This window comes from Schistocerca cancellata, chromosome 9, assembly GCF_023864275.1.
Source record: "Schistocerca cancellata isolate TAMUIC-IGC-003103 chromosome 9, iqSchCanc2.1, whole genome shotgun sequence".
NCBI classification, from domain to species: Eukaryota; Metazoa; Arthropoda; class Insecta; order Orthoptera; family Acrididae; genus Schistocerca; species Schistocerca cancellata.
Genome location: NC_064634.1, coordinates 409,619,609 through 409,645,599, shown reverse-complemented (window position 1 = coordinate 409,645,599; position 25,991 = coordinate 409,619,609). Strand labels below are relative to the sequence as shown.

General features: G+C 36.7%; 1 protein-coding gene across 2 annotated transcripts in view; it reads right to left on the bottom strand.

Annotated features, from left to right (window-relative positions):
- Nucleotides 1–25,991, bottom strand: part of LOC126100999 (peregrin) — a 248,793-nt gene that overhangs the window by 84,773 nt on the left and 138,029 nt on the right. For both annotated transcript variants that reach the window (XM_049911665.1, XM_049911666.1), the window contains exon 15: nt 18,918–18,983. In XM_049911665.1, coding sequence (XP_049767622.1) covers nt 18,918–18,983 — 66 coding nt within the window. The remainder of the gene's footprint in view (nt 1–18,917; nt 18,984–25,991) is intronic.

The window sequence follows — 25,991 nt, the reverse complement described above, 5'->3', positions numbered from 1 at the left end:
ACCTCTATTAGAGAGGATGTACATACTTCATCCAGAGTGTAGAATGTGTTATGTGCTTTGTTCTGTGTGTAATTTGTAATTAATTTTGAGAGATTAACTGGAATGCAATAACATGGAAGAACAGATAGCAAGTGATGTGTGTCACAAACAGTTTACGGTTCAGTTTCCAAAAATTTGAAAAATGCCAATGACTTTGATGAAGTTAAACAAACTTTGTTTAAATTTCGAGTAAGTTCTTCTGTAACATCAGTGTGTGAGTATCAAGAGAAGAAATATATTCTGAAGTATTTTTGGAAGAAAGTGCTGTGATCCACTTAAAGTTCATAAAATGCCTATTACTAAAGGTTTGAGGGAAATAAAACCTGAACATTTGTCCTTGTTATATCAGAGTGAAACAGCTTCCCAAGTGAAACATAATGTGATTCCCAGAAATTCTCTGTGCCCAAATTGTTACTCAAACTATTTGTCGAGAATACAGAACCAGAATCATGTAACCTTGTTAATGACATTTACATTCCTAATGAGGAAGCTGTTAGCATATTGGATTTTGCTTGTTCTAAGTTAGATGTATCTCCTGCTTCAAAAATAATAAAATTAAGTAGCAGAAAAAGAAAAGCAGCTATTGAAAATAAGGTACAACAAATTTCAGACAAAATTAGAAAAGACTTGGAATCATGTTTTAATAATACAGATACCAACATTATTTCTAAGAGGAAGAAAACCTACCACCAGCATCATCTGACACTGAATATTTGAGCTTAATAGAGAAATTAAAAATTAAATGTTCAGTGACATCTAAAGAGGAAAAAGTTAAAATGTTAAGTTAGCTACCTGACTCATGGTCAAGAGAAAAAATAGTTCTAGAATTCAACATTTCTCATCTTTTGGTTAAACTAAATTGAAAATTAGTGAAAGAGCAAGGCATTCTTCCAGTTTTAGGAAAGAAGAAAGAAGTAGGTGTAAGTGAAAAAACAATTTTAAAAATCCAGTAGTTTTTTGGAAGATGATAAAAACAGTAGAATATGCCCAGGTTGCAAAGATAGCAAAAAGAGTTGTTATAAATGGAGTTAATGTAACAAAGCAGAAACAACTAGTGCTGTCAAATTTAAATGAACTTTATGTAGCTTTCAAAAATTCTCACCCTGAATGCAAAATTTGGAGGTCAAAATTTTGTGACCTCCGCCATAAGTGGTGTATTTTGGATGGATACTCAGGGACACACTCCATATGTGTTTGTTTATATCATCAAAATGTCAAACTGATGATTGCAGGTGATCTTAACTTCAAAGATTTACTAGATTTAATGGTCTGTGGCAGTAACAGTTATGACTGAATGATGAGTTTGTGTAATAAATGCCACGGTAAGGAAACCGTTATTGAATTGTGTCACAAATATGATGAAGAAATGCCAGACAGTATTACGTTCAAACAGTGGGTCACAACTGACAGGGCAGAAATGATAACAATGGTTAAATCTCAGGAAGAGTACTTGGAATATTTAATTGATAACTTACAAAAACTCAAGTTACCACTATGTTCCTAAAATCCGAAGTAAGTTTTTGAAGGACAAAAAAGCACAACTTCATGAAACTGAATGCATAGTGCTAACTGATTTTGCAGAAAATTTTATATTTGTGATTCAGGATGCAATACAAGGGCATCACTGGATCAATGAACAGGCAACAGTGCATCCATTTATTCTCTACTTTAAAAATGAGAAAGATGAAGTTTGCAGATCTTCAATTTGCATTCTAAGCACAACACTTTGGCTGTATATGTGTTTCAAAACTACGTAATAAATTACATAAAGAAAATTTCCCAAGGTTGAGAAGCTGATATACTTTTCAAATGGAAGTGGGAGTCAGTATAAGAGCAAAAAGAATTTTTCAAATCTGCGCAACCAAAAAGTAGACTTTGGGTTGGAGGCTGAATGGCACTTTTTTGCATCTTGCCATGGTAAAAATGCATATTATGGAGTAGGAGGTACAACAGAATTTGAAGTAAGTAAAGCCAGCCTACAAAGACCAACCACTTACCAAATTCTCACAGTATAGGACATGTATGTCTTTTGCAAGGATAATATCAAAGTCATTACCTATTTTCTGATCAAGAAAGAAGAAGTGGTTCTGTATCTGAAAACAGCACCTCAAACCAGATTTGAAAACTGTATAGCAATAAAACGAACAAGGAATTTCCACAAATTCCTTGGCATTGCAGAAAACTTAGTTCAATGTATGTAACAACAGAAACCGAAATTTATGAAGATAATTGTGTCAGTAAAATTACATCTCCGTCTTTAACGTTGAATGACATAGTGGCATGTGTGTATGATGGGCAGTGGTGGCTTGCAGAGGTTGAAAGAATAAGTTTGGAAAACAATGATGTTTTTGTGCATTTTTACCACCATGCTGGTCCAAGATCATCATCCAAGAAATCTACCAGTGACAAAGATTGGATACCAATGATAAATGTTTCAAGGAAACTTTCAGTGCTTGAACTTACCACAGCAACTGGGAGGTCTTATTCTATATCACAGAAGCTGTATGAAGAAATAAGTGTTCTTAACATTCAGCACCAGGTTTTGGAACAGTCACATCTCGAAGGATGTTAATTGAAAATATTTATTTTAAGTATGTCAAAATAAAATAAATGTTAATTTCAGTGATGTTTCCACTTTTTGTATGTAATTCAGTACCTTTCTTCAACAATAATTGATTATATCCCGCAAACATCACACACGAACAGGCAACAGCCATAAGATCAGTTGTAGAGTAATGTGAATTATCTCCTCATTTCCAAAAATTTATATCTTTGTTCACAGTCAGATATCAATGTTGAAATTTTTACAGTACGTTGCTATTACATAGGTGTGCAAACTGTGCAAAAATCATATTTTTATATTCAATCCCATTTGAGATAACTAACCCCAAACTTTAAAAATAATGAAAATTTTCAAATTTCAAAAATTCATAAACAATTAAGGAAACATTTAAAAAAAAAGAAAACTGTTTTGAACTTCTCAATTATAGGGTAATCACACATAAAAAAATTAAAATATTTAAAAATGGCCAAGCAACCAACTTTTATTGGACCACTTCATTTGGACTGACCCAAAAACCTAATTAGTGATTTGAGGGAAAACTGTAACATATGACAAACAGTTGCTTTTAACTACAGAAATGAAGTGTCAAAAAGTTCAGCCCTTCAGGGCCTACCTATTTTGTGTAAAAAAGGTGGCATAGGTATGAAACTTGACTTTAAAAACAGTCTTCTTCAAATATGAAATTTTGGACATTTTGAGAACAGCAGACAATAGGAAGACAAAGCAGATGTCAAAAAGTTTATCTTTCCAGTGCCTAATTATTTTGCACGTAAAAAGTTACATTGGTGTGATATTTGACACTGCTGATTAAGGTGAGTTCTATCAATTTGATTCATTCTGTATGGAGCCCAAAATTTCTTAAGATTTTTAACATTGTACGTCTGTGGATACAGTCTGATGCAATTTTTAAAGTCCACGAAGGTTATTACAAGAGGTTTATTTCATTTCTTTTAATATGCTATGGCTAATTTTAAAGTGATGATCTGTTCTGCACAGCTTCTCCAAGGTCTGAAGCCTCCTTGGCATTCACCTAATTCTTCCTCTAGTTGCTCTTTGATCCTCTCTTATAGGATTCTGGAGAAAATTTTGTATGTGCAGTCTAAGAGAGATTCCCTATATTTTACCCCCGTTACATTCACAATGTTGATAGACGTGAAAATTACCGAACTATCAGTTTCATAAGCCATGGCTGCAAAATGCTAACACAAATTCTTTACAGATGAATAGAAAAACTGGTAGAAGCCGACCTCGGTGAAGATCAGTGTGGATTCCGCAGAAATGTCGGAACACGTGAGGCAATACTGACCCTACCACATATCTTAGAAAATAGATTAAGGAAAGGCAAACCTACATTTCTAGCATTTGTAGACTTGGAGAAAGCTTTTGACAATGTTGACTGGAATACTCTCTTTCAAACTCTAAAGGTGGCATGGACCAAATACAGGGAGCGAAAGGCTCTTTACAATTTGCACAGCAACCAGATGGCAGTTATAAGAGTCGAGGAGCATGAAATGGGAGGCAGTGGTTGGGAAGGGAGGGAGACAGGGTTGTAGCCTATCCCCGATGTTATTTAATCTGTATATTGAGCAAGCAGTAAAGGAAACAAAAGAAAAATTTGGAGTAGGAATTAAAATCCATAGAGAAGAAATAAAAACTTTGAGGTTTGCCAATGACACTGTAATTCTGTCAGAGACAGCAAAGGACCTGGAAGAGCAGCTGAATGGAATGGACATGGTCTTGAAAGAAGGATATAAGATGAACATCAACAAAAGCAAAATGAGGATAATGGAATGTAGTCGAATTAAATTGGATGATGCTGCGGGAATTAGATTAGGAATGAGACACTTAAAGTAGTGAAGGAGTTTTGCTATTTGGGGAGCAAAATAACTGATGATGGTCAAAGTAGAGAGGGTATAAAAGGTTTGACTGGCAATGGCAAGGAAAGTGTTTCTGAAGAAGAGAAATTTGTTAACATCGAATATAGATTTAAGTGTCAGGAAGTTGTTTCTGAAAGTATTTGTATGGAGTGTAGCCGTGTATGGAAGTGAAACGTGGAGGATAAATAGTTTAGACAAGAAGAGAATAGAAGCTTTCAAAATGTGGTGCTACAGAAGAATGCCGAAGATTAGATGGATAGAACACATAACTAATGAGGAGGTATTGAATAGAATTGGGGAGAAGAGAAATTTGTGGCACAACTTGGCTAGAAGAAGGGATCGGTTGGTAGGGCATATTCTGAGGCATCAAGGGGTCACCAATTTAGCATTGGAGGGCAGCGTGGAGGGTAAAAATCATAGAGGGAGACCAAGAGATGAATACACTAAACAGATTCAGGAGGATGTAGGTTGCAGTAGCTACTGGGAGATGAAGAAGCTTGCACAGGATAGAGTAGCATGGAGAGCTGCATCAAACCAGTCTTTGGACTGAAGACCACAACAACAACAACATTCAGAATGTCAAAGACTGCATTCCAGTTAACATTCTCAAAAGCTTTCTTTGAATCTAAAAATGCTACAAATGTAGGGGTTCCATTTCTTCAGTCAATATTATAATATTGTACTATCAGTATAGCTTCATATGTTCCTATATTTCTCCACCCAAACTGATCTTTTCCAAGGTCAGTTTCTGCCAGTTTTTCCATTTTTCTTGAAGTCTGAGAGTATTTTGTTCAGTTAATATATCTTATGATATTTCTACAGTGTATCTTACCTTCAGGTGATACTTGTAGAATGAGCGTATTCGCTAGATTACACCTGCTTTATATTCTTATTGTTCTCTTTCTTGCTACCCAATCACACACCCCACTCAACATGAGCTCAACAGCTTGTGACTGAGAGGGAAGAGATGGGGAGTGATGAGAGTATACATGAGGTGTGCAGTAACGAAGACACTTATTCTACAACTATTACCTGAAGATTATGGCAAGGTATGCTGCCAAAATATGTTATGGAAACAACTGTACCTGCCTGGACACGCGAGAGCAGTATGAACAAAACCTATACTGCTGTTGAGGTGCAGAATCTTCATGACAATTTGGTAAGGGCATGTTAAAACAATTTTGATAATAAACAACCCTCTTCTGATTTGTGTGGCTCCTTTAACTGTGTTTTTAGAACTAATGGGAAGTTAACAGTACTTTTTTTTTCACAGCAGTAGACGGACACCAGAAACTTCAAAATACATTGCGTAATGGTAAGACACAGAATATTTAAAATGCTTAACATTTCCAGTGTCAGAAAAGGACTTTGACCATAATTTATTAGTTATGAACAGCAGATTAAAACTAAAAAATTGCAGAATGCAGGAAATTAAGGAGACAGGAGATGGATAAGTTTAAATAACCTGGAGCTGTTGAGAGTTTCAATGAAAAAATTCAGACAACTATTGCCTGAAATGGAAGACAAATGGATAGCCTTGAGAGATGAAGGATCTAAAGAGGCAAGGCCGAATGGAAACCCTTAGATAACAAATGAGACACTGAATCAAATTGACAAAAGAAAAAAAAATCTAAGAATAAACAGACAAGAAAGAATACAAACGTCTAAAACAAAAATTGAGACTGACAGTAAGTAAAAACTGGTGAAGCAGGATTGGTTGGACAAAAATGAAAGGCTTTAGAAGCATACTTGACTATAGGACACACTTGAAGATAATACTATAAAAGAGAAGAGGAAATAAATGGAGATATAGGAAGGGCGATATGATAAGCCCCGAAAACAATTTTGGCAGATCTCTGAAAGACTGCATCCGGCTGGACATCCAAGATCAATACAAACAGCTGATTGCCCAGGAAAGCTTAAGATCATGCAGTACAGATTTTCTTACTGGGCCTCACTCAGTCTCTTGTTTATTTCTGCAAACTTGGCACATTACTGACAACATACAGCTTAATTTGTATACAGGAGCCATTAACAATAATTTTTACTATTATATGAAAGCACTGAATATAAAACAATTATATTTACTAACATAAACCAGTAAGTACAAAATTGTAGAAATATGACACAGAATTTCTGGCCAGAACTTAACTTCAGAAGTGAAAATTTTAGTCTCCTTAGCAAGGAGAGAAATAGTCTTGGTAATGTTATAATGGAAGAGTGTATCACTCAAACACCAGGGCAAAAGTGACCACCTAAGTACAAGATTAGCTATAATATTTCACGAGCATGAAAAATTTGATTTCTCTTCCTGTAGAACCCATATTTTGGAAATGATAAACTATAATCTTTACCTTCTTCAAGTCTGAGGGTATTTCACCTGTCTCATATACCTTTGACACCAGATGGAATAGTTTTTCATGGCTGGCTCCCCCAAGAAAGCAATTGCTGACAAATGTGAAAATTACCAAATTATCAGTTTAATAAGTCATAGTTGCAAAATGCTAACACAAATTCTTTACAGAAGAATGGAAAGATTGGTGAAAGCTGACCTTGGCGAATATCAGTTGTATTTCAAAGAAATGAAGGAACACGTGAGGCAATACTGACCCTACAATTTATCTTAGACAATAGGTTAAGGAAAGGCACCTATGTTTACAACATTTGTAAACTTACGGAAAACTTTTGACAATGTTAACTAGTATGCTAGTCAAGGGGCACGAAAGAGAAGCAGCGGTGGAGAAGGAAGTGAGACAGGGTTGCAGCCAATCCGCAAAGTTATTCAATCTGTACATGGAACAAACAGTAAAGGAGACCAAAGAAAAATTTGGAGTAGGAATTAAAATACAGGGAGAAAAAATAAAACCTTTCAGGTCCGTCAATGAAATTGTAATTCTGTCAGAGGCAGTAACATACACGGAAGAGCAGTCGAATGGAATGGACAGTGTCCTGAAAGGATGATATCAACAAGAGCAAAACATGGATAATGGAATGTAGTTGAATTAAATCAGGTAATGCTAAGAGAATTAGATCACAAAACGAGACACTTACAGCAGTAGATGAGCTTTGCTGTTTTGGCAGCAAAAAACTGATGGTCAAAGAACAGAGGATATAAAATGCAGATTGGCAATGATAAGAAAGGCATTTCTGAAGGAGAGAAAATTGTTAACATCAAATATACAGCATTAGGAAGTCTTTCCTGAAGGTATTTGTTTGAAGTGTTGCCATATATGCAAGTGATACATGCACAATAAACAGCTTTGACAAAAAGAGAAGGAAGCTTTCAAAATACGATGCTACAGAAGAATTTTGAAGATTAGGTGGGTCAATCACATAATGTATGAGTAGGTATTGAATAGAATTGGGAAGAAAAGAAATTTGTAGCACAATTTGACCAAAAGTAGGGATTAATTGAAAAGGCACATTCTGAGACATCAAGGAATCACCTGTTTAATACTGTAGGGAAGAGGGGGGGAGGGGGGGTGAAGCAGCTTGCACAGGATAGAGTAGCATGGAAAGCTGCATCAAATCAGTCTTCGGACTGAAGACCAAAACAACAACAATTTTTACTTATAAATAAAATATGTATTGTAAATGGCAATCAAACATGTCAAATCCTTTCTAGATCTTATATCGTAAGGTATTAGCTGTAGTTCACATAGTCAATGAGGAATCATTTGTGTTCAAAGAAAGATTTCAGATGCAAGTACAAAACATTTTGCAGAACTCCACAATAAACGGATATAAGCAAAACAGTTTTTTTAGTTCTGTATGTCAGACCTGACAGACTTTAATTTTATTCCAACCACAGGACATTCGATGTTGCTCCAAGGACCTGCGGTAAACACCAGTTTGAAGAGAAACCTACTTTTTGTTTTTATCAAAAGACTTCAGTTACTTTTCAGTTCTGCATATAACTATATCTGTCTTTTATTAGCAAATTATTGCATTGTCTTTAACAATTTAAATTTAGTTTGGTTTTCTTCAGTTTCAACTTCAAAAGACAGGATTTGTAATTTCGGTCTCTGGTTTGCCACAATACATCCAGGCAGCAAATGTATAAAGAGATGTTAACAATCATTTTTTTTATTAATTTCTTTACAAAAGTCAAAGCTAAATGTTCTCCAATAGATCAATGCACAGAATGTCGATTCTTGCAAACATATTCTTATAATAATTTTATTTTGTTTAACATGAGTTTGTGATGTAACTATGAGGGCAAGGTGAAAGATTCTTAGTGAAATATACTTTTTGTTGTTGTCAGATATAAATATATTTTTCAACATAGCTAACTTTTAGGTTGATATAGGCTCTCCAAAAACTATCAGTGTGGGAACTGGCGAAAAATGGAGGGTGTCAAATCTGATGAAAAGAGCTGATATTCCAAAAATTCATTAATGAAATGTAAGTAAATTTTCCAGTATTACTAAGTCAAATTTCTTGATGTTTTCATCTGTGGTTGCAGCTGTGGGAGATCCTCCGCAAGGATCACCTTCAACAGAAATATGGCCACAGTTAAATTTTGATACCTTTCTTTTAACTATTGAAAATATAGGTGAAATCTTCACCAACTTTAAATTAATTTCCATTCCATTGGCAATAAATCATCCATTACAAATTTATCACGAGGGAGCAGTTTTCAGTTTATCTATTTATACACACATGAATACTTTAAATCACTGAATAAAGAAAACTAATCCAGATGTCAAGTGTTAGTTGTGTGTGAGTTTTTGGACAAAATGTACCAGTATGACGAAGAAGAGAGTAGTAGAAAAAAAGAACTGATTCATCAGTTCAAGTGGGACCTAAGTTCTGCTGTACAGTCCTGGTTTGTCTCCAAGTGACTTCCATGCACATGAAGAAGGCTTGGGTACAATTCTGTGACTGACAAATAACTTCAAGATGCTAGTCTCATGCTGGCTGCAATCTCAGGTGGCAAATTTTATGCAAAGGGAATTTTCCAATACATTAAAGATAATATAAATACTTAAATCCGAATGATGACTATGCAGCAAAGTAATACAAATCTGAAATTTAAGGTTTTTCTAATAAAACAGCTTTAATTATTTCAAGATTCTTTAATTATTTCAGGATTTTATTTAAAGGGATATTACTTTTTGGATAGTGTGATATTCCTGGCTGTGGCCACCAGTACTTTATTTTGCTAGAAGCTAGCCTTGTTACAGCTTGATACATATGAAGTAACCTATGGTACAAAAGTGGAATGAGGTACAAGCGACAGATGGTACAGAATGTACCAGTCCCATGGGAGAGTCCGCCAGTTGTACTGAATTTGCTTGTGATTGGTCAGCACATTTGGGTGCTAGGTGCCAAAATGCCTAACTTCTCTTATTAATTACTCATATAATTTTCATTGCATTTACCCAGTTTTTAGTATGACAATACCTCATGGTTACCTTACGAGTCTATCGTTTCTGTTTAATAAATTTCACTTATTTTGAGAAACATAAGAGCAACGATATTGCAACCGAAGTGCTTCAGACACCTTCGGGTCGCTTTGGCACACCTGGGAGATGAAGTACTTCGGCTGCACTAGTCATGCTGTTTTGGGTATTCTGGAGGCCCGGACAAGTAACTCTGTTTCGGACATCCTGGAGGTTCGGACACGTATTTCAGTATTGTTCATTACTTACATGTCAATAGAAATAGTCCCTCTGTTGTGGGTGTTCTTCAGAGCCGGACATGTTATACTCTTTATCAGGCATAACTTAGTTGTGAGTACTCACTCTGTCTAGTGCGTACTGAAGAGCCATGTTGAGCGTTGTAAGACTGTGTACGAGTGTGAATATTTGAATAATATTCCAACTGGATACATTAATGAACCATCATTGTCAATACTACAGATCTTGCACTCTGTAGATTCAGAGACTAACTTGGGCAACTGGCATCCCGCAAAAAGTACAATCACAGGTTTTAATTGACAGTGTAGCAGCCTCTGCCAAAGAAGATCCCATGACCAACGAGCTGTCTTCTGTGATGGGGACACAATTTTGGAAGATAGCAGGTAGGTTTAAACAATGGTCAGGAACTCTTGTTGAATCACTCCATATCTTTCCAGCTTCCAGATCTGACTTCCAAAGGGACTCATAATTTATAACAGTCCATGATATTCTATCACATGCCATTCTCTTTACACATTCATACCTCTTGAGACTTTCTGATTCTATCTGTTCTCGTAAGGTCATTTTCTTTACTATCTCCTTCATCTCTACAATTATTATTGTGTCTATTCTTGTTACTCCAAATCTGCTTCTGCAAAATTTCATTTCACATGCTTGAATCTTACTTCAACCAGTTTTCGTCATTGTTTAGTTTACAAAAGCATTTGTAACGATAGCAACATAGTGGGATAAATAGTATTCCATTGATCTGCCATGGGTCATCTTTCTTGCACACCAAACTCCTGGACATTTCTCAGAAATGATACTGTTGTGTTGTTCTCTTACTGACTTTCTCACAATTTCTTCTACTTATTTCCACTACACATCCAATATATTTGAAGCCATCAGCATTATTTTTCAGCTGTTCCGCTATCAATGCAAGGCCTGTGCTAATCCTCTACATCTTTCTACTCACAACCATGAATTCATTCTTCCTTATTATTCCAACCACCTCTTCGCATTCATCTTACTCCACCTGAATTTCATATTTCTTGTTGTTGTTGTGGTATTCAGCCCTGAGACTGGTTTGATGCAGCTCTCCATGCTACTCTATCCTGTGCAAGCTTCTTCATCTCCCAGTACCTACTGCAACCTACATCCTTCTGAATCTGCTTAGTGTATTTATCTCTTGGTCTCCCTCTACGAATTTTACCTTCCACACTGTCCTCCAATGCTAAATGTGTGATCCATTGATGCCTCAGAAGATGTCCTACCAACCGATCCCTTCTTCTAGTCAAGTTGTACCACAAACTTCTCTTCTCCCCAATCCTATTCAATACATCCTCATTAGTTATGTGATCTACCCACCTAATCTTCAACACTCTTCTGTAGCACCACATTTCGAAAGCTTGTATTATCTTCTTGTCCAAACTATTTGTTGTCCATGTTTCACTTCCATACATGGCTACACTCCATACAAATACTTTCAGAAACAACTTCCTGACACTTAAATCTATACTCGATGTTAACAAATTTCTCTTCTTCAGAAACGCTTTCCTTGCCATTGCCAGTCTATATTTTATATCCTCTCTACTTCGATCATCATCAGTTATTTTGCTCCCCAAATAGCAAAACTCCTTCACTACTTTAAGTGTCTCATTTCCTAATCTAATTCCCTCAGCATCACCAGACTTAATTCGGCTACACTCCATTATCCTCGTTTTGCTTTTGTTGATGTTCATCTTATATCTTCCTTTCAAGACAATATCCATTCCATTCACCTGCTCTTCCAAGTCCTTTGCTGTCTCTGACAGAATTACAATGTCATCGGTGAACCTCAAAGTTTTTATTTCTTCTCCCTGGATTTTAATACCTACTCCAAATTTTTCTTTTGTTTCCTTTACTGCTTGCTCAATATACAGATTGAATAACATCGGGGAGAGGCTACAACCCTGTCTCCCTCCCTTCCCAACCACTGCTTTCCTTTCATGCCCCTCAACTCTTATAACTGCCATCTGGTTTCTGTACAAATTGTAAATAGCCTTTCGCTCCCTGTATTTTACCCCTGCCACATTTAGAATTTGAAAGAGAGTATTCCAGTCAACATTGTCAAAAGCTTTCTCTAAGTCTACAAATGCTAGAAATGTAGGTTTGCCTTTCCTTAATCTTTCTTCTAAGATAAGTCATAAGGTCAGTATTGCCTCACATGTTCCAGCATTTCTACGGAATCCAAACTGATCTTCCCCGAGGTCGGCTTCTACCAGTTTTTCGATTTGTCTGTAAATAATTCGCATTAGTATTTTGCAGCTGTGACTTATTAAACTGATAGTTCGGTAATTTTCACATCTGTCAATACCTGCTTTCTTTGGGATTGGAATTATTATATTCTTCTTGAAGTCTGAGGGTATTTCGCCTGTCTCGTACATCTTGCTCATCAGATGGCAGAGTTTTGTCAGGACTGGCTCTCCCAAAGCCGTCAGTAGTTCTAATGGATATTTCTTATTTCACCAATTTGTAGCTATGAAGGCTATCCAGAAAATAACCATTGTTTTGAAATAAAACATCAACAATATGGAAAAACCAAATTTTATTACATACATTTTAAAGGTACAGTCTTCAGGTATTTTTCTATGTACCTGCCATTCAAACGGAGGCACTTATATCGTGGCACAAGTTTTTCAATACCACCTATGTAGAAATCTGCCACCTGCAATTGCTACCATTGGTTTATATCGGCATGCAGTTGCACGTCAGTATCAAAGTGTTGTGTAGTGAGCCATGTCTTCATTGCTGGGAGGAGGCGACAGTTGCTTGGCACCAAATACAGGCTGTATGGTGGGTGATCAAACATCTCCCATGTCTAAGGCCATAGGAGCTCTCGGGTACAACTAGTCGATAATGTGGACGTGCGTTGTTATGAAAAAACAAAATTTTTGTGCTAAATTTTCCCTGATGCTTGTTTTGTATCACCAGGCCTTAACTTCATCAGTGTCATAATCATGAAATGATGATTTTCACAAATTTTATTGTTGATTTTTCTCAACAGTTCATCAGTCAGAAAGCTAGGCCTACCACTTCAGTCCTCATAGTGATAACTGATATCGCCATTTTTAAAATCAATTTTCCCATTGCCTCACTTGACTTTCACTAATTATTCCTTTTCCATCCTCATCACACAGATTGTGATACATTTCAATTGGTTTGCAGTTTTTTGCCAACAAGAACCTAAACAGAGAAGGCACCTCACAAGTGGTGGAACATTCTATAGCAGCACATATTTTAACACATCACAGAAAGCAAATCAGCAGAGATGCAGACCGCACGCTACCATTGCCGGATGTATACTGAGTGTTGGAAAGTTATGGCACCAGGATGGCAGCTGTGGCCCTGCCAACTGCTGCAACAGACTAAAAATGTCTGTTGCTTTCTGGATAGTTCTCATATTTTGTAACTTGATCTGATTTTATGTACTGATCTGATTCCAGTACCCACAATAACTGCGTCAAAAAGACTAGAACTGCTTGTTTCCAATAGATTACAGATGTTATAAATTTCTATGCATACTCAAGACTAGTAATTTCACAGAAATGAACCTTAAACAATTTTGTATGTCTACTTACCAAAGCCCATTACAACAAATAACATTTCTATCACTGGTGATGAAGCCCCATGTTTGCAATGTACACTTCTGTGGATGGTACAAAGCTTGCATTTTAATGATATCACATTTCTGATAGCAATGAGGTTCTACATTTGCAATGTTCCATTGTCTGTCATTAGCATCGAGGTTGTCAGACAATTTGAACAGAACTTTACGCAGTTACACACGTAGACATTGCTTTTTTTCCATCATTCTTTCCATATTCTTGATGCACTAATGTGTGACTCTCATTACAATATGTCTGTCATACCTCCAACACAGCATCCCTTGTTCAGGTTTTATTGCTATGCCTGCACCATGCACAGTTAACCATACAATGGAAAACCTTTCCGGCAAGTCACGTCCTATGCCGCCTCCGCCTGGATGGCTCTCCAGAACTCATCAAGCAAGTGGCACCATATGTTATCGCTGGGGCACCTGTAGGGTCAGCCTCTTCCAGACACCACTGCTGCAGTTCTCTAACTCTGGAAAGGCTTGGGTGTAGACTTCTCTCACGGTCTCTGCCAGCCTCCCTGGCTCTCTAAAGGAACATCTATTCCTCATCCCTTAACCAAGTTCCAACTCTATGCTTCTTTTCTTTCTGCTCAATCGCACATTTTGGCAGGTTGAAGCACAGCGGACTCTTGTGGTGCTCCAGCCTCTTCTTTCCATGCTCCTCCATATAGGCTCCTCTGGTGGCTTTGCACATAATGGTATTTTCTGGGGCTGTACTCCCTTGCTTCCACGCTCCTATATGTTGGATCTTCTGCCAGCTTTGCACACAATGGATTCCTGTGGTGCTCACCCTATTCCATCTGTGCTCCTCCCTTGCTGCCCCTCTCTCACTTTCAATGGCTCTACGCCATCAGCCCTGCTGCGATGAGCTACCCTGTATCTGCTTTTTCTTTTCAATCTTGCTCTGCCCACTCCAGGACACACCTGGACAGTCCACGATCTCATCAGTCGCCGAGTCCTGCATGACAGGGACCAGACTGCAGCTACCATGAGCTCCCTGCGCCTTGGGATACTCCTGCGTCTGCCTGGGGGATGCACTTCTACCATGTGGACACCTGTCAGTGCTGCAGTACCCAGCATCATGTGAGCACGGCTCTCTCTCCATAGGGGTGCGGGGGCAGGTTCTATGTACTAGTTCCACAATGCAACACAGTCACAACATGCCAGTGCAAAGACGTACCACCGTCACAACATGCCACTACAAAGACATACCACCGACACAACATGCCACGGCAATGATGTGCCACTGTCACAATGATTCCACCATCTTTTTCCATTATGGAGAAAGGGATGCAAGATCTTCAGCTTTCATCAAGATGGCTCTGCATCTCTCATTTTCAAGGAGAAAGATATGCCGCTTCTGTGGCCATTTGCTGACCACTTATGCAACCCGACATACACCCGCCTCTGGTTGGTTGAGGGCTCCAGTGTTCCGCTGGAACTTTACTAACTTAATTGAAAATGTGTTGCACTGTGAAGTTAACATTAGGGAAAATTATTGTTTTTTCAACTACATCTCAATTATTCGGTAGTTCGTTTGTTTTACCAGTAGACCGTCTAATTTTGTAAGATGATTCCGCAGATCGCTGGTTCAAATCTGACCCTAAAGAACATTTTAACTTACTTGTAAAAAGACTCAATAGTCCTCTCATATAAAAATCTAATCGCAATTACAAAACTGCACCACACTGGTCAGAAACAGAATATCATTGTTCTTCCCTTGCTATTTACAAGTAATTACATTTGCAATTGCTATTCACACACCTCACATTCAAATAGATATTTTCTAGTTAATGTGGCCATACACTTTATACTTTATTAGAAATAATGTTTTTTTATCTTTATACTATCAAGCTAAAGTACTTATTGTTTCAACTTTCACAGTTTTATCATCTTACATAAAGATGAAGTAAGTCTACTTCAGACACCAACGTTAGTTTACACTCACAAACATCACAGCCCTTAATGTTTATGTTACCTGTATGCTGTATATGCTTTATATCTCTCAGTATAACCTTATCATCGTACACCTCATTGTACTGTGGGTGTATGGTGATATCTTCACTATTAGCAATGGTTTCCAAAAAAAGAGAATTGTTTGTTCACATAGTAAATGCATTTAACTTCTGTTGTCCATTTCTCAGACTAAGACTAAAGTAAAGCTAAATATAATATATCCCACAACTGAAACAACTGCTACAAACAGTTCTTGCTAACTCTATTTCTGTATTATGTGCAAAACTATTAAAAATATATGACCCATCCAGGAAGCAGTATCTCTGCTGAGTGTCTTCTATAGAGGAAATCAGCACTACGTTTTGCCAAGAATAATTTTGTTGTGCTTTGGGTCATAGCGCATGACTGATAGTCGACAATCTAGTTACAATACAAGGCGATCCATTTGCAAAAGTTCTACAATTCCTTAGCTTTGACCGAGTTTCATAATATTGCAGGGAGCAGGGAAAAGAATGTCCATCGTCGCAGATATCGTTGCTCTAAACAGGTGTAACATAAGCGCATCAACTTTTTCAAGGCTTGCACTATCAGCGTTCACAGAATTCCTTTCTACTATTACTTAAAAGTTGTAATTGTTTTTTCCGTTGTATAGCTTCATCTTACTCCTAATCTAAGACGACTCTAGAGCATCCACCAATAAAGGAGCATTTTCGATCATGTGACCAGATCTTGATATTTAATTATTTTCAAATTTTAATTACATAAAAATAACAGATATTTTGTGAGAATACTGACTGTAAATGCTATTTAAATGTTGTAATCAAACGATCCAAACCATATTTTTAACATAGGAAAATAGCATATTGTTCACAGCATCATCATCAGTAACCCCCGTTCTTTGTGTACTTGGGAGCCAGCACTTCTTCACGCACCAAACACCAATCACCCCAGAAATGGTTCGTGTGAGTTACAACACTGCAGACCTCAAATCCCTCCTGCACAACAAAGCAGTGACACGGTGTTGGTATTAATTATCTCTTACAACATAGAAAAAACCAACATCACTTCAGCAAAGGATAAAATTATGTGTGGAGATATAACCTCTCATAAATGTTAAATGTGAATACTTGGAGTCATTAGTGCCAGGCTTATTCCTCTAAGTAAAGGTTTTCCTACAGCTGAATAGTGTTCCGAAATGAAGTGTCATATTTATAAAAATATACCATTATTCATTTTTCTATTAGGTCATAAGGTTTATCTGATTGCTGTGTGCAGCACATAACCAAAATAATGTATTTATGGATATTATGCCACTTATCTCAGAAGTCACACTACCAAATGAGATGTCAAAAAATGATAAAAACACTTAAGCTAACCATTCAATATAATTTTCTTTTTAACTCGTTTGGGCCATCTGTGGATCATAAGTGCTTGCGTTTTTGTTGTGCTGTTGTCACCTGCCATTTCTGGTGTTCTAGGTGAAATTTAGTAGTTGTTTTTTCGTTAGCATCTTGTGCTCAGTATTCCTTCATTTTCCTGCTTAATTCTGTCTTTGTGTTCCTTGGAGCATTTCCTGTTTCATTGTGGCTAACTTCCATTAGGAACGTTAGAAAGGGTTCAGTTTTAATAGCTAAATGGTAGATAACCCTGTTAGTCATTAAGTTTTGCCTAATATTAAGTTCTGCAAGGTTTTTCTCTATTTGCTTGATTTACAGGGATACAATGATTTTACCACTGTTGGCTACTTTGAAGATCTTATAGGACAGCCGATGAATGTCCATTCTGCACAGATGATCACAGAAAGCCAGTAATATTCTTCTGACGACATTGGTAAGGTTTTCTTTGAGTTTGTGGAGTTCATGATTAGATTTGTACCATCGTCTCCCATCTGGTAGGGTCCTTGGCTCCACTACCCTTTGTAGGAACTCTTTTTCATATAACTTAATTCTTATTGGGATCTTCTTGGTTAGGAATAAGTACTCTGCCACACAGAGGACTGACAGTCTGACTACTGTGTTACAGTGTATTAGTTTGATATTTGTTGACAGATGTTTAGAGGCGTGCATTTTTCTGCAAGCATAAGATGCCCTATATATTTTGATTTTTCTTTGTTAGAGAATTACAATTTTACTGAGGTAATCTGAAGTCCATTCTCCAGAGTACGTTTTGGTTTCGGCTCTCTTGATATGCTTGATAGCACTGGTTCTCATTATTCTACAGTAATGAATCCACTCTTTCCAATGTTGATCAACAGATCTATTTTCTCTGTTATTAAATGCAGTGCTTGGAGTTACAGGGCAGCCCCTAGCATCTCGTTTGTTAGATAAATCAGGTTGCGGACTCCTTATGAGAGAAGAACATTTTGGAGCTGAGCAGAACACATTACTAGTACTACCATTTGATCAAATAAGGTGGAGGATTGCCACTAAAACCCTTTTCTGATTTACTCTTTTGGGTGTCAATTAATTCAAAACACAACATATTCTACACGTTTGTGTGATAATGGGAAATATTGTCAGAGGTTTGTCTGGCCATGTGTAGGACATCAAATGAAGTACAGCAATAGGGAGGAACATGCAATAGTGAAGAGAATAATTTCTAACAACTGAAAATACAGAAAAAATGCAAGTTAAAAAAGCAATGAAATGTGTATTAGTTACTTTACACTCTCAAGAAATTTTTTGCATTAGTGTTTCCCACTCTTTGTTCAAACTGCCTAGTATGCTTGTCTCATACTAAGTATTCATAAAAAATGCTAAATTTTAAATCATGCACACTAACCAAAACTAATAAAATGTTTACAAAATCAAATGTTAAAAGAGCAAGTTGGCCATTTTGAAAGGAAACAAGGTTTTCCTTTCAATAATATTGCGCTAATCTATATCTCATTAAACTTCCTGTGTAATAATTGGCATAAGCAGCATGAAACACTGGAAACTGCGATAATTTTTTACCTATGAAGGTCATGCACTTAACTAAGCAATAATGTGAGTTAGTGGCATGCATGGTTAACTATGTAACACAAATTAATTTCATATCAAATTTTAAATAAACAGAAGTGGGAAAATTAGAGTTGTAAAGCATATGGTGGTGGCAGTTATACTGAATATTTAGAAGATTCATTAGGTGAGAAGCAATGAAGGGATCAAGAGCATTATATCCATGCTATTAGACAAGCAAGATCACAGTATGGAACTGTTACTAACCAGCAGGTTGAATAGGTTCATCACTTGATTCTGCATCTCCGGCCTGAGTGTTGGAGGTAGACAAAACTGAAAGTACCATGCTTAATGTTACCTTCAATCTTCAGTGAAATTACAGAAGCTATTTATAATATGAATATTTCATGAAATATGTATCTCTTGTCTTATGGGAGTAACACAAATTTATAGTATATAATAAGCACTGTCCCACAGTAAGATTAAGAATATAAAATAAAAACTTTAGGACTTCACTGATGTGTGCCACAGCAAGGGCTGTCAGTATGTATATTTAATATGTTCATTGATTTCAAAGAGAAGGTATATGATTAGAAACATAATCTTGTTTTAGGGAATGATTAATATATAACACAGCAACAACACTGACAACCCATGCACCTGATTTTACGAAATAAATTGAACCTAAAGAACATCTCTACAGAAATTTGAGCATAATAGACGCCAGAATGACATAAGATGATACCAGATAACCATAACTACAAGCAATATCAATTACACTCATACTGTATGATTATAACATTAACATATAAAATGCTCACTCAGTGTTACTAATCTAACAAAAGACTATCAGTCAAAATTACTTTCTTGAATTCAACTACAGCAAAAATACAAATACAATTTACACCAAATTACAGCCCAGTTATCCCACAAATACAGTAGAACAACAAGAAAAAAATACAGTCATCTATTTATACTCCTTCATTCCACACAATAGCTAAAAAAAGAGAATAGTGCAAACACATGTAAGTAAAAATCAGAGAAATATTACATACAAAAGTCTTCTGACCACAATCTAAAATAAAAGAGTTCCTGAACATACCAGGGATATACAATGAATGTGGCCACCAATATATCAGACAAATGCAGCACTGTATCTCAAAATACTGTGGAGAACACATCAGGTGAGTGATGAACACATCAGGGCTGGGACATACAGAGAAATCAGCAGTGGCAGAGCAAACTTTTGACTTTGAGAATGCCACATTGCTATGGTGAGCAACAGTACTAGGGCACCATTATTAACGAATCCTTAGAAGTACAGATTCCAGCAATGTCCAGCATGCAAGGTGCATCTGGAATGCCCATGCAGAAATTGAAGCACAGCCTCCAGCCGACCTGCCATTCCAAATTACTGCACCCCACCCTCTCCAAGTGGACCGGCAACAAAGGACGCTGCTGCTCACACCCATATGGAAGAGGCACACCACTAGTAAAAATACTGGAACCTATGCAAATCTTGACAGTTCACCAGAAGATGGTGAGTGTGATAATCATCAAAATGTTATGGTATCTTAACAGTATTACCCGGCTGGAAAACGGAGCATGTGATCTGTAGCATACAACAGGGAAAGTCAGTATTCACACTATTCTCAATGCTCATCTGAAATATCTGAAGCATTTGAAAACATTTCACATGATGAGGATTATTACATGCACACAACTTTAAATTATTTGAGTGCTGTGTATATCCTGTTTCTAAAAGTGCTTTTGTCATCCTGTGTCAGCATTCAGTGATACATGTATAAATTGAGGCAGTGCAACAGTAAAATTTTGAATAAGATGGAGCACACTTTGAATAAGTTGGAACACACTTATTTGCACTTCTTTTACTTCTGTATCCTACTGTAACACTCTAAAAATCTATAGAACAATGGAAAATCCAGGATGGAATGTAACAGGATAGTTGCTACTCACCACAAAGCGGAGATGCTGAGTCGCAGAAAGGCACAACAAAAAGACTGTCGGAAAGTCAGCTTTCGGCCTACAAGGCCTTTGTCAAAAAAAGACAACACACACACACACACACACACACACACACACATGCATGCACACGTGGGTGCACCTAAGCAAACGCAACTCTCACGCACTGGGTTGCGTTTGTGTGTGTGTGTGTGTGTGTGTGTGTGTGTGTGTGTGTGTGTGTGTGTGTGTAATTTTGACAAAGTCCTTAGAGTCTTTTTGTTGTGCCTTTCTGCGACTCAGCATCTCCGCTATATGGTGACTAGCAACTCACCTTTTCATTATACTGTTAAAACTAGAGACATTTCTTTCTGGTTTACTCTACTTAAAAAATAAATAAATAAAAAAATGCAAGGAGTTGGAAGAACTTTGTTCCACAACAGTCAAACTGATTTATTTCTGAGGTCACTGTACAGGTTCCGTGTTATTGCCTGAGTCATACTTTTTTATATCCTGTATAACTACTGCACATTTCATGGTATGAGAGATTTGTGATAAATTCCAGTGGTCCCCGAATAATGAAGTTTGTCTACAGTCCAATGCAAAAAGATAAGCAATGTTGAAAACTAAGCAGAATTTTATGTACTGTGGAGCACTTTCATGTACAAGCTTCAATTAGCCATATATTCAGTCACTTTATCCAAATATAGTATCTTGTTCCTGCACTACATAGCCATTATACATACTATTGTTTTTTCCCCTTTTAGTTCTCTCTCATTAACTCTTCACTCATGATACTCTTTTGGGATTTTATGTAAATTAACAAACATTTATTTAGAACATACGAAACCAAATCCCTTTTGAGAAAATAGTGAGGAAAAACATTTATTTCTGTACATGAAAATAATCTTGGCCATCAGAATGTAGTATTCATGCTGCTTCAATGAGCCTCTAGGCACATTTCTCCTCAAATGGCGACTAAATCAGCAGATTTCAATCAAATATTTGTACCAGCAATAACCCATTTTTGTTGTAAAACAATACTCTTGTGCAGAAGCACCCTTTATCAGAGCATGAAGTTTTTATCTACTTAAAGGTTGGTTTCAACAGCCACAGTTCTTTAATACACACTTTCCTATTGGAGGTAATATGCTGTTGCCTTCTTCTGAACTTTAAGCTGATATATGCAGTCAGTTATATGAAGGCCTACAGCTTAATGCTAACTACGAATCCCAGTGGAATTTCACATTTTGGTGTGATAAGTGACAGACTGAGGACTGAATAGATATTACCTGTGATCAAACATTCCTGTAAAGTGCCAGAACGTAAGCAATCTGCTCTCTTGTACAACAGATTAGCACAATTTAAAAGCAATCTCCATTTAGCTTCTCCCAATAAGTCCACTGACAGGTGGTGATGTATCGAAATAACACAATTATAGAAATAATATAATGACGCTTTTCTATTCCTTTGTCACAAAAGGACACCTGTTAATTTGGATTTATCTCTTTGTATTGTTCACACTGACATCAATGTTTGTGTGAGACTGATTCCTTCCACATATTTTCATTTTTATTTATGAATTAAATATTGTCTTCATTGAACTGATGATGTTTTGATACATATATGATGATGCTCAAGTATCTACACATTATTCAGCCATTTTGGTATTACGTGCTGCTGGGAACCTCACGAACATCGACTCTGTTGATGTATTTGCCAATTGCATATTAATGTCTTTAAGTTATGTTCTGGCCATACGCTGTCCTTACTTAGCTGTAGAAAAGGACCAGTGATACTTTCTATGCAGCGTCCACCATCAATTGCTGGGACATCCATTTTCTTTCTCCAATTGTGGTACATATACATAGCTGTAAAATACATGAACAACATCCAGCCTCAAATACTACAAGTCTCTATGTAGCACAACTTAATCACAATAGTAGTTTACTTTTTGTCCATGGACAAACTAAACTTGCAACAGCTTGCTGAGACTACATTCAGCTTTATATATAACTTGAAGGCTTTGTAGTAGACTCTGAAAAAGTGGCTATGTTATACTGCAGGTGTCAGCAGAAAGAGAAAATGTCATTTTCTGCACTGGAAAAGAGAAATAAAGGTTTGAAATTTCAAATCCAAAAAGACGTCCTTTCCAGAAGCTGAAACATTCTTGACCTCTATGTGATGCAATAGAGTGAAACATGTAGTCCCAGAGTTACGAATTCAGCAAGTCATGGCATGGACACATAATAAGATGTCAAGCTGGAAGGTCAGGACCTGTTCAATGCTAGCCTGTTAAAATTCAGTTCTACAGTACAATTTGAAGGTAATTTCAGGAGGTTTCCCATTTTAATTTAGTCGAGTGTTGGGTCTGGTGTATAATTTATAGAAAGTATTCAAAATGTAGCTGTGAAGACATAGTTGGTTTGTTGAATTTAAAAAAATTTGAGACATATAGGGTGGCGAGCACCAAACTAGTATAAATTACTCTTGTAGTAACTCTTCTTTAGTGTGAACTACTTTAGTATATTACTTCTGTAGTAATATACTCTTTTAGTAACTGTTGTAGAGCTCAATTTCTATTTACTTCTTTAATCGTAACTAAAGTAGTAACGCCTTTTTACTAAAGAAGTTAGCCATTTCTGCACACTGCTGGCACGTGACTTTACATTCCCTCTCGGAAAATATTGATTGTTGGCAGACATTACTGCATCACCTTTTGCGTCATTTATGTTCATTTCTATAATTTTAGAAGCTAGAAAGAATTATTAAATTGAATTATTAAAATTGAAAAATCTAAATGATATTGCACTAATCAATGATAATATCTGCGTGTTGTGAAAAAGAAAAGTACTATTAATAGTTGAATCTATTGTTAACCCCACCATCTACAGTTAGCATCGTCCATTGTTGGTTGGTGACACGTATTAATTTAAGTGCCAGTTTGAGATATGAGCTAGCAGCAACATGGAGGTAGCCAAGAAACATTCAAGAAACATACTAGAAAATGAGAAAGGGCAGTTTGCTGAAATAATGAAAAAATGCCAAACAACAACTGAATTTAAAAAGCATGATGTCAACAATCTAAAAAGGATGCTTGGGAAAAAATACATGTTGAATACAATGCAGAAGCTCTTACACAAAGATCACAAGAGCAGCTTAGAGTAATTTGGAAGGATAATAAAGCAAAAGCAAAGAAAATGAATGCTAAATGTAATCAAGAATAATTTCAAACTGGTGGTGGGGTAGGTGAGATGAGGATCAACAATGTAAGCCAAATGGTTGACGACATGATCCCACAGTTTTCGAGGGGATAGCTGGAGTTAACAACAATGACACATCTGAAGATAATGTGATACTTTCAAGCAACTTCAATGATGATAACTGCCCTGAAGGTAGCAATGAAACTGCTGAAGGTGGAACTTTATCCCATTGTCACGAACCTCGGCCTGCATTCCCTGGTGGGAGCTTATCAGAAAATGCACCCAGCAAAGGAGGGAGAGAACATGTGGTTGTAGTGAAGAACTGAGAGTTGTTGAAAAAAGCAGACGAGCTTCAGTCCATAGAAATCCCTTTCATATGAGAGGAATACAATGCAAAAATGTTATTAACAGAAAGACAAAGAGGAATCATGGAAGAAGGGCATCTTAAGAGATGGAAATTATGAATAAGTTCAAGCACATAATGGAGCGAACTTCAGGTTCCAGTTCTTCAGCCAATGTGCTCGAGAAATTTGGGTTTTTGTGAACAAATAAGAAAATATTCATATTTATACAACATCTTTTATTTCTTTGATACTTTTTCAGATGGTTAATATGTACTTATTTCTTGTATGGCATAATATTTGTGTTTATCATTTCAGCATCGATATTAATTTTTCTTGATAAATTCTTAAATTCTAATATTTATTTGAATTTGCAATATTATTTTATAAGTTTTTATTTTTGTAAATAATCGAAACACTGTGTGACTTTTTTTTACACCCAATTAAGAAATAAAATGAGAATGTTAAACCCCGTAGCAAAAAAATTAAGGAAGGAGGAAAAGAAGAACATAACTATAAATTTACACATAAATAAAATGAGCAACTTTTCACTGCAGTAGTGACAGTCCGGTGGCTTATTTATTCATTAAGAAGGAAAAGTCTTTACACTAACTTCTAATTTTACTAGCAAACTAGGTACAATTTTAATTAAAGTAAGTATCATAGACCTTCTGACAGCTTGGCCTGCAGCATCTACTTCTGGCTGAAATGCATATTGTTCGATGTCATTCACCTCCACAGCTTCAGAGTGAAACACATCTCTAACTTCTATTCCAAAGTTGTGTAGAACTGCAGCAGCCACAATAACATTCCCACACTTTTTTGGTTTAAATCACATTGTTTTAGTGAGAATTTGGAAACGTTTCTTCCAAACAATGAACACTCACTCTATTACACATATGGTAGCAATATGGGCTCTATTGTAGCCCTTTCAGCTCCTGTGTGGGCTCGGAACACACGCGTCATAAGATGTTTGAAGAGAGCATATCCGCTATGTCCAACAAGCAACCCATTATATTGTCCATTTTCAAATTCTGTAGCAACTCTACTGTTGTCCCAAATGCATGCATCATGTGTGGAACCCGGACAACGGCTTACCACATTCAAAATCTTCACATTGGCATCACAGATGATTTGTATATTGATAGAAAACAAATTCTTGCGATTTCTGTGTAGTTCTGTTTGTGCTCCAGAAGGACAAAGTAAGTGTAAATGTACACAATCTATGGCCCCTATGACATTTAGTCATCCACCAGTTCGACAGAATTCCCCTTTTGTTCTTCAATATATTTTCTTGGCTCTGTGGCGTGGATACACACAGTGGCTTTAAGGCAATTAAACGGTTTATCACACTGTTACAAGCTCTTCCAGCAGTAGTACAATGGGTATTAATGAGATCCCCTGCTACAATTTGATAAGTATCTGTGTGAAAACTTCGCAGTCCACAAAGAAGTTGCAGCCTAGGAGACAAAGCACAGTTCCTGTCAGAATTATGCTGCAGTAACGGCTCCCGCATACCCATCAGCAACTCAAAAGATTCCTTACGAAACCTAAAATACCCTTTGAAATCACTGTCGCTATACATCACAAATGGGTCTCTTCTGTCCATTACGACCCTCATTCTTGGGATGTTCACCTCTTCCCTCACCTCCAGATATTCTTCGTATTCCAGGTAATCCATAGAATTTGAAACTTAAAACACAGAACTCAAAGATCGCACCTTACTCTCTTACTTTACTCCTACTACTGCCTACGCGTAAACTTTGGCCTTAATTCCTCCTGAAGTTAATAACGTAGTAACGTGCTCTTCAATGGTAATTAAATTTACTTTGGAA